The 13,115-nt window shown below is 56.5% G+C and overlaps 1 protein-coding gene across 8 annotated transcripts in view; it reads right to left on the reverse strand.

Moving 5' to 3' along the window:
- The window catches only part of Sfswap (splicing factor SWAP), a 63,448-nt gene that overhangs the window by 13,920 nt on the left and 36,413 nt on the right, over positions 1–13,115 (reverse strand). For 7 of the 8 annotated variants that reach the window (XR_010039536.1, XM_013149026.3, XM_004999395.4 and 4 more), the window contains exons 10-13: positions 12,905–12,998; positions 12,042–12,213; positions 6,761–6,991; positions 5,678–5,868 (exon numbers count right to left, since the gene is read on the reverse strand). Coding sequence is in view for 7 of the 8 variants with exons in the window: in XM_013149026.3 (XP_013004480.1) it covers positions 5,678–5,868; positions 6,761–6,991; positions 12,042–12,213; positions 12,905–12,998 (688 nt within the window). In the remaining variant the exon portion in view is untranslated. The remainder of the gene's footprint in view (positions 1–5,677; positions 5,869–6,760; positions 6,992–12,041; positions 12,214–12,904; positions 12,999–13,115) is intronic. The other variant, XM_013149029.3, reaches the window with a different exon arrangement.

Here is a 13,115-nt window from a genome sequence, read left to right on the forward strand (position 1 = left end):
CAAATACCAGGCACCACACCCAGCTGCTGGTGGCAGGACAGGTGCCCGGGGTACGTCCCCTGACCAACGCTTGCGGTGCAGGAGGAAGGTGGGGTGGGGAGGGCCGGCCCTGTGCCTCCTGCCTAGAGTCAGCTGCCTCAGACACTGACCAAGGACTGCGCATCACTGCCTCTCCAAGCAGTACCGACAGTACTTCGGGGTGCCCAGCTGTAGAAGACAGAGGAGGGGGTTTGTGCGCGTGAGTGTGCGTGGAAAGTCAGCAGGAGAACCAGCTGCGAGGGTATGCAGGGAGGCAGGCCTACAAGCTGAGCTGGAACCCACTCAACCCAGACTCTGGTGATGCTCACAGCACGTGCGGCAGGGGATGCAGCCCAGAAGGCCTCACCCTCCCTGGCCATGGTGCTACACGTGGGGACAGGCATGGCCTCCATCAAGCCATGCATGGCCAAAGGAACCCTACGCCAGCTGGCTGAGCAGGCACAAGGCTCCCTTCGTGAGTCAGTCATGAATCTCCACCAGGCTGTGAGCCCGCAGCCAGCCCATGAGCCCGGCCCGCACGTGGCTCAGCAGATGCTGAGCACACCCAGTTCCAGCGTTCCACTCAGTTCTGGCGCTGAGCTCAAGACTTCACAGCCATCAGACACCCTGAGCCGCACCTTGGTGTCACTGTGCCACCCAGGCTGGGCTGCAGTGACTCTACTCTCTCAGCCTCCTCGGCAGCAAGAACTACAGGTGTGTACTGCCCTGCTTGGCCTCAGAAACACAAGAAGTGCAGAAAGCAAGACCCGGCTAGGCCCTGTGGAGGGCAGACGGTCCTCCTGCTGTGGCCGGCTTGGGCAGTGACCAGGAGTGGCTCTGAACTCGTCCCCTCTCCTCTAGAGGCCGCTGGTATAGCTGGTGGCTGCCACACCACAGAGTGCACATCTCAAACACATTCATTCTCAAGGTGAGCACTGTTCTGGCCGCACCAGAAGACCCTGGCTGCTGCTAACTTACACCGTCCCCGCAGGCATAGCCAGGAGGGCAACTGAGTGGCTACCTCCTGAGTGCAGACTGGGCCCCCGCCGGCACCATGTCAGGGTCCCGGAGCACCTGCTGATGCCCTTCGTGCACCATGGCCAGGGAGCCAGAGCCACCTTTCCAGGGTGCACTTAACAGAGACAAAGCAAACCGTGGCTGGCGTAAGGCTGGGGTCAAGTATTGTTTGGGAGACCACAGGAAGTGTAGAAAAGCAGGGATTCATGTGCTGTCAGGCCGCCTGCTGCCCACCACTTCAGCAGTGTGGAGAGTCGTGCTGATCAGTCCTCTACTACAACTGAGTGTTTACTTGGCAGTATGTTAGCATGCCAACCAGCATCCACCATCTCCTGTGGGGGCTGAGTGAATCACCGGCTCCAGAGTGGATGAACAGCACTGGCTGAGGGGCAGGGGCCTGCCGCGGGCATCCTCGGGGCTGCTCCCGGATCCCACCCTGGGCCTTGCCCAGCTGCACCAATGGACAGTTTCTTACTCACGTCCCCACGTGCTTCAGCACCTCAGACCTGCAGGGACTCAGCCGACGCTGGCTGACTTATTCCTAATTCCTTTTCTAACTATCACATGATTCACTCAGCAAGGCTGAGCTTGAAAAGACTGGAATCTACAGGGCCCTGAAGTGCTATTAGTAGCAAGCAATTGCATAACTCAAGGGGCCACGGCCAGGCACTGCGGTGCACACCTATAATCCCAGCACTTGGGAGGTAGGGGCAGGAGGATTTTAAGGCTGACTCTCTCTCTCTCTCTCTCTCACACACGCACACACGCACACACACACACACACACACACACACACACACACACACACACACAGAAGAGGAGCAAAGCTTCTGATTTCTCTTCATTTTGAATTAAGCACACAGGTACTCACCAAAGGTGAGGAAGGTACACACGCAGGTTTATATGTACTATGGATGCACACGTCTCTCTTGTACACTGCTTGAAGCTTAGGGTATTACTCATCATTCTTGTCAATAAGTGCACATTAGGACATTACTTAAAAGCCTGCCCAGTATATGACCACCTCTTCCAGTGACCGCTGGAGCCAAGCAGGGTGTACAGACACAGATCAGGTGTAAAGGGACCCAGCACATGCACAGGGAGATGCAGACCAGAGTGTGTGTCCAGTTCTGTGTGCCCCACTCATAGAGACAAATGCGTGCAGTGGAGAACATTCCCAGTGCTGACCACAGACTCCAGCAATGTGGGGCAGAGAGCTGAGCAGGATGGGCAGTTGGTACAAGGCAGAGACACAAATGCCAACAACCGGAGCGGACCCTCAGTACCCCTTGGTCACAGTCACAGCAGCTCCCGCTGCTCCAGAACAGACTGGTGGGTGAGGACTGCATGGATAGTGCCACCACAGGTAAGCAAAGCTGCCAAGACCCTTCTGCAAACACAGCCACACATCAAATTAAGAAAGCAATTCCACAGCCAGGGCTCTGCCTGGTGATCTTGGTAGAAACCAGACACAAGATACAGGACCCAGGGCTGGAGGGGTGCTGGTCAGAGAGAGGAACCCACACTGCACCTGTTGCTTCCAAACCCGGGGACAGTGCACCCCAGCAGTCCTGGCCTCATACCCTTCATGAAGCCACAGATTGCCAAGCACCACCTCAGCCCTCTGCTCCACACTCATGGACCTTCCCATGCACACACACATGCACACCCCTTATACCTGTGGGCCACAGGTTCCCTTAAACTACTTTAACCCATGTGCTCTACTAAGCCATGTGAGCGTGTGTCCTGCAGAAAGTTTTATACATTCATCGTGTTACAGGAAATTCAGGCAGGACTCGAGTCTCAGTGGAACACTGCTGGGACAGCGCAGGGCTGTTTGCTGAGTGTCCAGAGGCAGAGCCAGCGACGGTCCAGGGGTAGCTAAACTTGTAGTTCTCATTCTCTGCATTTTCCCCTTCCCTCATCCTACTTTACTCTTTGTAAAGGAAAGACTCTCATAAAAAGTCAGAAAAAACTGCAATGGAGCTGTCAGTCCTGGAGACTAGCACCCCACACCCCAACTTTGCTTCTCCTTTTTTTCCATCCACCACCCCTTGTTTTTGGGACCTGTCTCCTCATAGAAACCAACAACATTCATGACCTCTCCCACGTGGACCCACGCATGCCCCTTACCACCAGACGTCCAGTGTGCAGATACAGGCTGCCCCTGAGAACACACCATCACCGAAACGTGGTCCGCACAGACACTGAGACACAGGCAGCCTTGCCAAGGAAGGAAAACGTGACACGAAGTACGACATAGGGGAGGTGAGTGCCGTGCTGAGTGAGAGGCAGCCTGCCGTGGAGGTTCCTGGGGCGGTTTCAGGAGAAGGATGAGCAAGCTCTGGGGACAACCTGCAGATGTGCTCGGCACATGGACAGTGCTCTGCAAAAAGGAGGACTTCTGTGGTCAGTACTTTATCACAGTAAGGACAAAACAAAAGCCACCGTGTCCACAGGAGCAAAGTAGGACATATGAGAAGACCTCTGCTGCTCACGCACTGTTCTCAGGTATCTGCGCCTTTCACATCCTATGCTACGCTGCCTTTGCAAAAGCAAACAGAAGAGAAAACAGAAAAGCAAACAGATGCCTGTCCCAGGGCGGTGGCCGAATGGGGGCTGCCATGGGACTCTGAGCAGAAGCAGACCAAGGCCTGCTCACCCAGCCCCTGCTCTCAGCTCGGGAGACGGCAGCCACCGCCCTGTCCTGTCCTTGCTGCACTGAGATCCGTGTGTCTGAGTTGCTGGACCAAAAGCACCGGCACCAACCAGCACAGTGCCCGTCAGAACACAAGTGCGTCTAGCACAGCCCGGCCTGGCCCGGCCCGGGAGCTCCTAAGGCTAACGGCACTCTGAGGCCCAACTCTCGGCTATGACAATTCCAATTTAATTACAAGTACTTTTTGTCTCAAAGCAATTAAAGACATTTATCACCATCTGCCCCTACCATTACATTTGTGTCAAAAAGGGCTTAGCAACCATCCTCTGCATGCACTCACATGTCCAGGGGAGCGCCCAGAGGTTTAAACACCATTTCCAGGGATTAGAGCAACCTCAGGCTGGGCAGCGGGGGCGGGGCGGCGGGCACTGGTCCAAGCCTGCGCTTGTGGAACAGCCTGGCAGCTGAGTTCCAGCAGAATCCGCCAGCGCGTGGCGGAGTGCAAGGAGCAGCCCTGGTGGCCGTGTCCCTATCTGCAGCATTCTCGGCAAAACCCTTTCTTCAGTACACAGACAGCAGGAAACGACAAGGCGTCTGTGGGCTGCAGGCCTCTCCCAGCCAGGGAGCACCCCTGCTTTCTGCTTCTCCCCTCCACGCTATGGACATCAGTTTCAGGGCCTTAACCAGAAGGCACAAACATTTTTAGCTAGGTGTGGCAGGGCACGCCTGTAATCCTATGGGAGGCTGCAGCAGGATGTCACAAGTGAGGGTCTTGGGCTCAATCCCAGCCCTGCAAAAAATAAGAACAAGAACAAAGCAGTGACGTCCGTGCTCTGCTTCTTCCTTCTCTGTGTCAAAGCATCTCTGGGGCAGGCACAGCTGCTGCACGTTTTGCTGAGAAGCCTCAGCGCTGAGTGCAAAAGGGTGGGCAGGGGCAGATGGTAGGGGGCATCTCCGAGGAGAGCACCCGGGAAGCCCAGGATATGGGCGAGGTGGCTTCCGCAGAACGCACAGAGCAGACCCTCAAGAGGCGTCTGGTCCACCACTTGGCGCACCACGTCCTGCCAAGACACACACTGCCGGGGGGTTTAGGGTCCCACCAAGAAGCCAACTGCCTCCAGCAGAAGGAGGTCCAATCCCGAACTCAGGACACCACGCTGCTTTTCACAGAAACATGAAAGTAGCCAAGAGACACCACACAGAATCACCTTGGAATACAGACTTAGAAATGAATGGCAAGGTGCACTCAGGAGGCTGAAGCAGGAAGAAGCTGCCGAGTTCAAGGTCAGCCTGGGTACGTGGTAAGACCTTGTCTCAGACAGACAGTCAGAGTGACCAATGTAAATGAATGGGAAAGAGGTGCTATAGGCACATGCCAGCCACAAGACAGTGGATACACCTAGACACATGGCTGTGGAGTTAGGGACACACCACGGTGACAGGCATGGCATTCCCACAGTGGGACACGGCGCAGTGACTAGAGCAGCTGTTACTGTGTCTGCACTCGACCTGCACATGGCTCAGAGAAAGCCAGCGCGTGTGTGGGGGTGTGCACACACATGGGCGCGGACTGCCAGCCTGGGAGGCTCTGGCTGCCATGTTCTTCCAAAGGGTGAGACTTCTTGACAGTAAACTTCCTGCAGCCTCTGTTTCTCGTAAAGGTCTTTGGGCTGGGAAAGGTTTCGGTGAGGGTGCTGAGGCTCAGGGCTGTGTCACGAGTGTGATCAGAGGTGACGCTCAGCACGCGCTAACCCTCACTCGGGGCTGCCTGAATGCGACCCCGCAGGTCTAAGCCAGGCCACCCCACCACGCCCTCTGGAACTGAGCCAGTGAAGCACACCGATGCTGTGTCCCAGCAGGGGCAGGGGCAGGAGCAGGAGCAGGAGCTGGGCTGCCAATGCCTCGCCTTGGCAGGTGACCAGTGCGTGCGTCTCTGGCCACTACACCCCAGTGGTGAGGTGACATGGTTTTCCTTCAACATACCTCTACACTGAAAGGGCTCTCCTCCATTTTTCCAACTTCTGCTTCAGGCAGAGGATTTTTCAAGGTTTGCAAAAATAAAGCCGCTTTTCTCTTACGTTCTGCCTGAAGCTGCTTTTCCTTTGATTCCTTGGATGCCTGGGCAAGTTTCTCCCGGGCAGCAGCCGCAAGGCGGTCCTCCAGCTTCTGCTTTGCTAAAGGAGCAACGAGAAAGAGGTGGAGTCGGGAGCAAATGTGCCGGTGACCTTCCACCGGCCTGTCACAGCAGCACAGGCCCCCAGGGTCATTCAGAGAGGAGCACACACAGACGGCAGGCTGGACAGACAGCGGACAAGACACGTCCGCAGAGGAGGAGCGCACAAGCGGGCCTTTCGGGACAGGGAACTGGTTTCCTGGTCAGCAGGATGCCGGGTCCCACACCAGCGGAGGCTGGGAGAAGGGCACCCCTCAGGGTGCTCTCACTATCACCACCACCCCGCCGTGGCCGGCAACGGCTACTCTAGAATGCGCCACCCCGGGCTCAGAGTCTTGGAGCAGACCCCCGGGAAACACAGGTACAGTGCCCGTGCTGGACAGGAAGGCACAGGAGCTGGAGTTCCCTCTCCTAAGGGCTGCTTACATCCGTTTGTGTGTACACAGAAAAAGCAACACAAGAATCCAGAATAGATAAACCCCACAAATACAGTGGCAATGAATTCTTTCTTCATCCCAGAGTGGGGCCAGGCTGTGACCAGGAAGACTGCCATGCTGAGGCCCCTGCTTGCGCCAAGGGCAGAAGGCTCTGCTGAGAGCCAGCCTCCTGGGGGCATCCGCTGACCGGGCTGGGAGTGGGGCTGAGGCTCACCCTGCGGGCAGCACCAAGGTGGGAGCCTCCGGTACAGCCGGCAGTGCCTTAGGCTCCCCGCGCACAGATCACCAGGGGCAGCGGCACCACGGCTGTGCTCCTGAGGAGGGCGGCTCACGGCTCACATGCCTCGCACACACAGCGGCCACATGGCTAAGTGGCAGGCTCGAGATTTCTGGTTTAGTGGCCACATTTCATATTTACTTCTTTTCTGCTGAGAACTTGAAAAGCTAGCGACAAACCTTGCTTTGCTTCTAGTTCCTCTTGGGTAAGCTGAGGCTTCTTTTCCTCGACAACTGCGCAAGGCGGGGCTGCAGCCGGGCTAGTGGTGACAGCACTACTGGAACTTTCTTGGCCCTCTTTGCCTTCTTCATCGTCGTCACTGTCATCGTCTAGCTTGACTCGGTTTTTTTCCAAGGGAAGCAGATCATTTTCTTTGGCCTTGATTGCAAAGCTTATTGGAGCGAATGAAGCTAGTGAGAAAAGGTGACAAGTGTGACACATTTTTAGGGAGCCGGATTGTGGGCAGGACTATCACAGACCCCAGTCCGGCCTGAGCCAGGCAGGCAGCTGTCACCCGCAGGGTCACGGGGCCCTGCCGAGACATCCCTGCCTGGCAGGCAGGCCTGAAGCACACTCAGCAGAGGGCGGGCCAGAGCTGCCATCTACCCGAAACAGGTGGCCTGTGTGGCCACAATACCACCCTGGGCCCGCTGCCTTCAACTGTCAGGTCTTCTCATTGCTGTTTTAAAAAAGCTCATGGCTCCTCCTGTAACTGAGTTTGCACAAACAGGCATATGATGCAGCTGCACTCTAAAAGAGCATCTTTACCAAGGCCCACGCTAACAAAGCAGCCTGTCCTCACAGAGCATGGGCCGCAGAGTCCTTTTCTTTCCTGGTGACACTCTACCAGGTGCCCACTTCATGAATGGCATGTTAGACCAGGCTCGGTGACTGCAGAAAACCAAGTCTGCCATGAAAATTCAGGCAACACAATTTATCCCCTGAAGGGTACGTAAAGCACTTGGGGAGGCTGCAGCCCCACAGGGAGCTCTTCCCAGCCCCACCTCACCCTCCGCAGGCGCTGATCCCGTCTCTTTCAGCCCCTGGCTAACAGCTGCCTGGGTGCAGTCAGTCCTCTCTATGTGTACAGCCCTGAGCTCCCACCTACGGAGGGGACAGAAGCAGCCAGCCCTGGGAACTGCCGGGCACCCCAGAGGAAGCGACTGTGGGAAGTAAAGCCGGGGAGGGCTGAGGCTCGCTGGGCAGCCCCACTCCAGTGCCTCTGCCCTGGGGTGCAGGGACACTGCTGACCCCCACGCAGCATCTGTGTCATGCTGCCTACCTGTCACGGGCAAGCACCCAGGGACACTAGTGCCTGCAGAGGAGCAGGGTGGCCTGTCGGTGTCTGCCTATGTTCCCAGTGGGAGCCAGAGGGCCACCCAGCATGCCATCCTTGTACGTGTCTGATGCTTTCTACATTAAACAAAGTTTAACAAAATGAACCTCTGACTGTCTCAGCAATTCAGTCTTTAATAAACACAGGGTCAAGGAACATTTTAAAAGGGGAGAAAACTTCACAGAAAATGTTAATTAATGAAAACAGTCAAAGTGCAAGACTGAAATATATGCAGAATAGTTGGAGAAACAATTATTCCCACACCATCTCGTCCCTCTGATTAGAAAAGGAGGAACCAACAAGCACAAGTTGGAACTAACGCCCCGTGGCACTCCCCACAGCGCTTCTCCATGCAGTGCAGGCCCACACGCAGCTGAGGCGCCTGCTCGTAGGAAGGAGGCTGAGGCAGGACGCGGCTCACTGGCTCACCAAGGCAAGCACCCTGCCTCCTTGCTCACTGCTGCTGGCCACCCCGCCAACCCTACGGCACGGATGGCAGGACAGACGTCCGCTCAAGGGAGAGAAACACGCTGAAAGCTGCAGCAACTTTCTGGCTGCTCCTGCGGATGTGTGGAAGGCCCTGCCAACAGCCTCTGGTGAAGGGTCTCCCCGAGGTTACTGCAGGGCCGAGCTCCCTCCTCCCACAGCCTCTAAGGTTTCGTGGCTCTGGCGCCCCCTCTCCTGTGCCCAGGGTGGGGGGTCAGGGCTGTGCCAGGCTGACCCCAGCTGTGTGGCTGTGGAGGAACTGGAGCCCCGAGCAAATCCTCTACCTTCCACCCAGAACAGAGCAGGCTGCCACTTCCGAGGGACACTGCGGACCTCTGGGAGGCTGAGGAAACACGGATGAAGCCAGGAGAGCTTCAACCGCGATGCAGGTCGGGAGAGACCTCAATGTCCTTGGCGGGCGTACTGTATGTGTGCAAGTGTGCACGCGCACACTGAGACCACACTTTGGAGTCACAGCTGCTGTTCCACTTTGCTGCCTCGTCTTTCCTCTGAACTTCTCTGCAATGACCACGACCCGCTGCTGCACTGCCCCCGCCCCGGGGCCTGGCTGTGCTGCCCGGAGGGTCCTGAACTCCTGGGCTGGGACACGGGCATGTGGCGCCACTCGAGTGTTCTCCTCTGAGAGGATACTCGCTCCTCTTCCGAGCCACCTCTTCCTGTTGTTTTCTCCGGAGCCCTCAGCTTTCCGTACTGATTTGTAAGAGCACCGCAAGTGAGGGCGGGCGCCTGTGTCTTCCAGGGTCAGCGGTTCCCACCGGGAGCCGCCTGCCACCTCCCTGTTTGCGTCAGACCTCTGAGTCTCTCGTCATGGTTTACGACTTTAGTTTTCATGGGGGGGTCCTCCCTAATTTCCAGATTATAAAAAATTACCTGCTTTTCCTTCTATTTTATGGTTCTTTTTTAACACTAAAATAGTGAATTCATTTGGAGTTGTTCCTGTGAGATATCTTATTAATTTTTGATCAAAGTGCAAAGCCTGTTTCCTCAGCTTCAGTTATCAGCTAAAGATTTCCTTACAGAGCGTTCCAGAGGCTCCCTGCTGAGCTAACTGTGCCAGGAGACAGATGCGGTGCCACCCCGGGTGCCTGGTACGGGGCCCGCCTGCTCATGCCCATCACTGCTCTCCTGCATGGCTGGGTCCACCTGTGTCCCAGCACCTCTGCTGGAGTGGCCGTGGCCGTGGCCTGTGGCCTGTGGCCTGTGGCCTGTGGGCTGAGCACAGAGATGCGGCTGGTTCCCCAGGGTGTGTCTGCACTCCTGACTGCTCCCGAGCCCTTCCCCGACACCTCACACCCTCAGGCTTATGGCTCAGTCTCAACCTCCTTGCTCTTCTTGAACTTACTTTAGCATTTGTTTTCTTTCTTTTTTGACTTTTTCAAGACAGGGCCTCACTGTGCATTCAGGCTGGCCTTGAGCTCACTTTGTAGCCCAGGCTGGTCTCAAACTTGCAACGATCCTCCTGCCTCGGCCTTCTGAGTGCTGGGATGACAGGTGTGTGCTACCACACCCGGCACAGCATGTTTTGAGAGTATTTTTTTCACTGATCTTCAAATCCATTCAAACGCATGATTTTATATATGTAAAATCCTGAGTACTTTAAAAAGCACCTGTGGTGTTTCCTCCTCATCTGCACCTCAGCGTTTGCTTTTTCTCTACTGAATGTGCCCAGTGCCTGGCATTTACCGGTCTTTCCTCCTCCGACTTTTCCTGCTCCCCATCGATGTACCTGACCATTTCCTCCAGTGCCTTTCCTTTCCCTCCTCCCTGGTCCTGGGACCATGCAAGGGCCGTGCAGATGCTGAGGAAGTGTACTGGCCCCTGGGTTCTGGAGCCCAGCATGGGATGTGTGCTTTTCTTTGAATAAAGTCTCCTTTTCTGAGCTGCAGGCTGGGCTTGAACTGGCACTCTCCTGGCGGTCTCCCATGGCCTGGTGCTCACCGGTGCCCCGAGGTGTTGGGAGCACGGACTCCTTTCCGAATGTAGCCTTTGCCATGTGCTCAGCTCTGTGGCCGAATCTGGGGTGCTGCCTGCCTGACTTCTGCTCCGGCACTCGAGACCCCTCCACGTTGGTGCCCTGCTGCCACTTCTCTTCTTCTTGTCCCCTCATCCCATCTGATGGCAGTGTTTTCCACTGAGTTATTTCTTAGCAGTCTTCTGCAGATGGGAGACGCAAGCTGGGCTCGCTTCGCGACAGCTTTGACTATGAGAAACAGGCTGCCAACGAGAGCGCTCCGCTGGGTGTGCTTTGGGAATTTCTCCATGCCCGTGTCATCCGGGCTTCTGCGGGACCTTCTTAGTGTCTTCCCAGAAGAATTAAAAGCATCATACCATAGCAACAGACGCTTGCCATGTTTACAGTGGTACAATTTATAAGAGCTTGGAAACAGTCCCGTACCCTTGGAGGGGGATGAATGGATAAGGAAGATGTGGGGGTGCACACAATGAACTACTACTCCCCACAGAGGAGGACTCGCCTAAGACACTTCTAGCTAAATGGGTGCATCTTGAGAACATACTCAAGTGATATAAATTGGACACGTGTGTAAACATGGTATGCTTTTCTTTGATGTGAGAAACCGAAAGTGTACATAAAGACCAAAATGTGCCACAGATACTGGGAAATAGAAACATGTTCAAATGAGAAGGGCAGAAGGGCCAAGAGAAACATGAGCTAAGCTCCTGTAAATGGAGAAGGGGTGAGGACTGCAGGCTGCAGGGGAATGGGTCCAAAGCAGCAGCAAGGGATACCACGTAGGTACAGACTCCCTGGGATGAATGTTACCGTTAAGTACATCTAAAATGTACCAATTAAAACACAGCAATTCAGCTGAGGAGGTGGGGCGGGCTCTGGCGGACACCGCCAAGTCTGTCCAGCCTCGGGCTCTGGCTTGCGCAGGGATCCTGCGAGCGCGTGCCCCTTTCCGGGTCCCAGCTTCCCACCTAACACCCTCCACATTGACAGTGGCTCCCTGGAGTCAGTGCCCAGTCCGCACTCTTCCTCCCCTCCATGAACCAAGTCCCAGAGCAACTGTCCGGCCCAACGGTGGCCTGGGGGCCCTGCGTCTCAGTCTGCCTCACTGAGAGCCGAACGCAGCCCGACAGGGCGGGGAACCAAGGCGTGTGCCGAGGCAGTGTTCTGCACAGCGACTGCTCTGTGCCCCTCAAAGGCCCCTCTGTGAAGGTAGCGCTGCCTGCCCCTCTCCCGCCCACGGCAGCTCCCTCCCAGCCCCTCTGCCTCCGTCTCCTCCTGCGCCTACCCTGCCCGCGCACCATGTCCAGGTCACCGCGACTCCGCCCTTAGGCCGAGATGCCTTTCTGCACAGTGCTGCTCCTTCCTAGTAGATGACAGGCTGCTCCCTGGCCCTTCTCTGCACACCCCAGAACAGAGCAGGGGGGATGAGCAGCACTGCACACTGGAGGTGCTCTAGGGTCCTCTGAATGTTACCATGCCACTATCTGCACAAATGCAGGTGTGCAGGTCTGCAGAGGATCAGACCATGCTTGAAGCTTTGGGAACATTAGCACTAAAGTCCTCAGAGCAGGTGGCCGTGCAGACAGAGCCAGGACAGGCTGGAACACAGGGCTGCACGGCCCGCCTGTCTGCCCCAGGCCCTCACCTTTCACCAGCTTCCCATCCACCGCACCCTTACTGGATGCTGTCTCCTTCTTCCCACTGGGGCCGCTTCTGCCCGTCCCCTCGGCAGCATCCTCAGGCACACTGTCCTCCCCGGTGTCGCTGGGCTTCTCGGAAGCAGCTTCGGCAGGGGCCTCTTCTGGTGCAGACACAGGCTGCAGAGAGCAGACATCAAACACACGAGTCATGCTACGGCACACTTGTGCCTCTCAGGGGACACGAGAGCCGGGAGGAGGAGGAAGAGCCCACCCTGCACCTCCAGCACCAGGCCTCAACGCCTTCCTGGGGAGCCTGGTTACCGAGAACACTTTCAGGGTCCTGGACTATCTCCAGCACCTGTTGATGGGTCAATTCTCTTCAGTTTGAGCAACTGGACTTAAAGGCTTGAGAAATCGACTGCTAAGCAGGGCTTCTCGTGTGATAACTAGCAGTAAATGTCAGGGTGCCTGTGGAGGGTGGGCTGCATGGACATGGCACTGGTGGGGTCCAGGGTACAGGCAACCCCGGCCCTGCAGCATACAGGGCCAGGTCCGTTTTGGTCCCTTACTCGGCGACCACAACCCAGTGTTCGGACCTGGTCCAAAGAAGCTACACAGAGTTGGCAGCCAAGACACCCAGTGCAGGAAAAAACGGGACCTTTATGTTGGAGTGTGCGGGACAAGTGATCCCCACCCAACACACTGACTCTGAGGGGCCGTGTGAGCGAAGCCAGCCCAGGTCACCTCTGAGAGGCGGGGACAGCACGGACCAGGGCCGTGGCAGACAGCACTGGTGCCAGCTGGACAAGCCCTTCAACATCCTTCCACCTCCGCCAGCGCAGGCTCTCTTGCCTGCAGTGGACCATACCTGTGCGCCGTCGCCCCCTTCCTTCTGCAGGAAGAACTGCTTCTTAAACTCGTAGTAGGCATTGTACTGGTGCCAGGGCTGCAGGAACTGGAACCTGTGGGTGAGAGCAGTCACTCAGCAGGCAGCACGAGGAGCCGTCACCCTATGCTGCGGGAGAGCGCGCTGTGACGCTGTGCAGCTTGCACAGTCACACTTTACTACAGAGGCCCCT

The sequence above is a fragment of the Cavia porcellus genome, unplaced genomic scaffold (assembly GCF_034190915.1).
Source record: "Cavia porcellus strain 051 isolate PalLab524CR breed Dunkin Hartley unplaced genomic scaffold, mCavPor4.1 scaffold_16, whole genome shotgun sequence".
Classification (NCBI taxonomy): domain Eukaryota; kingdom Metazoa; phylum Chordata; class Mammalia; order Rodentia; family Caviidae; genus Cavia; species Cavia porcellus.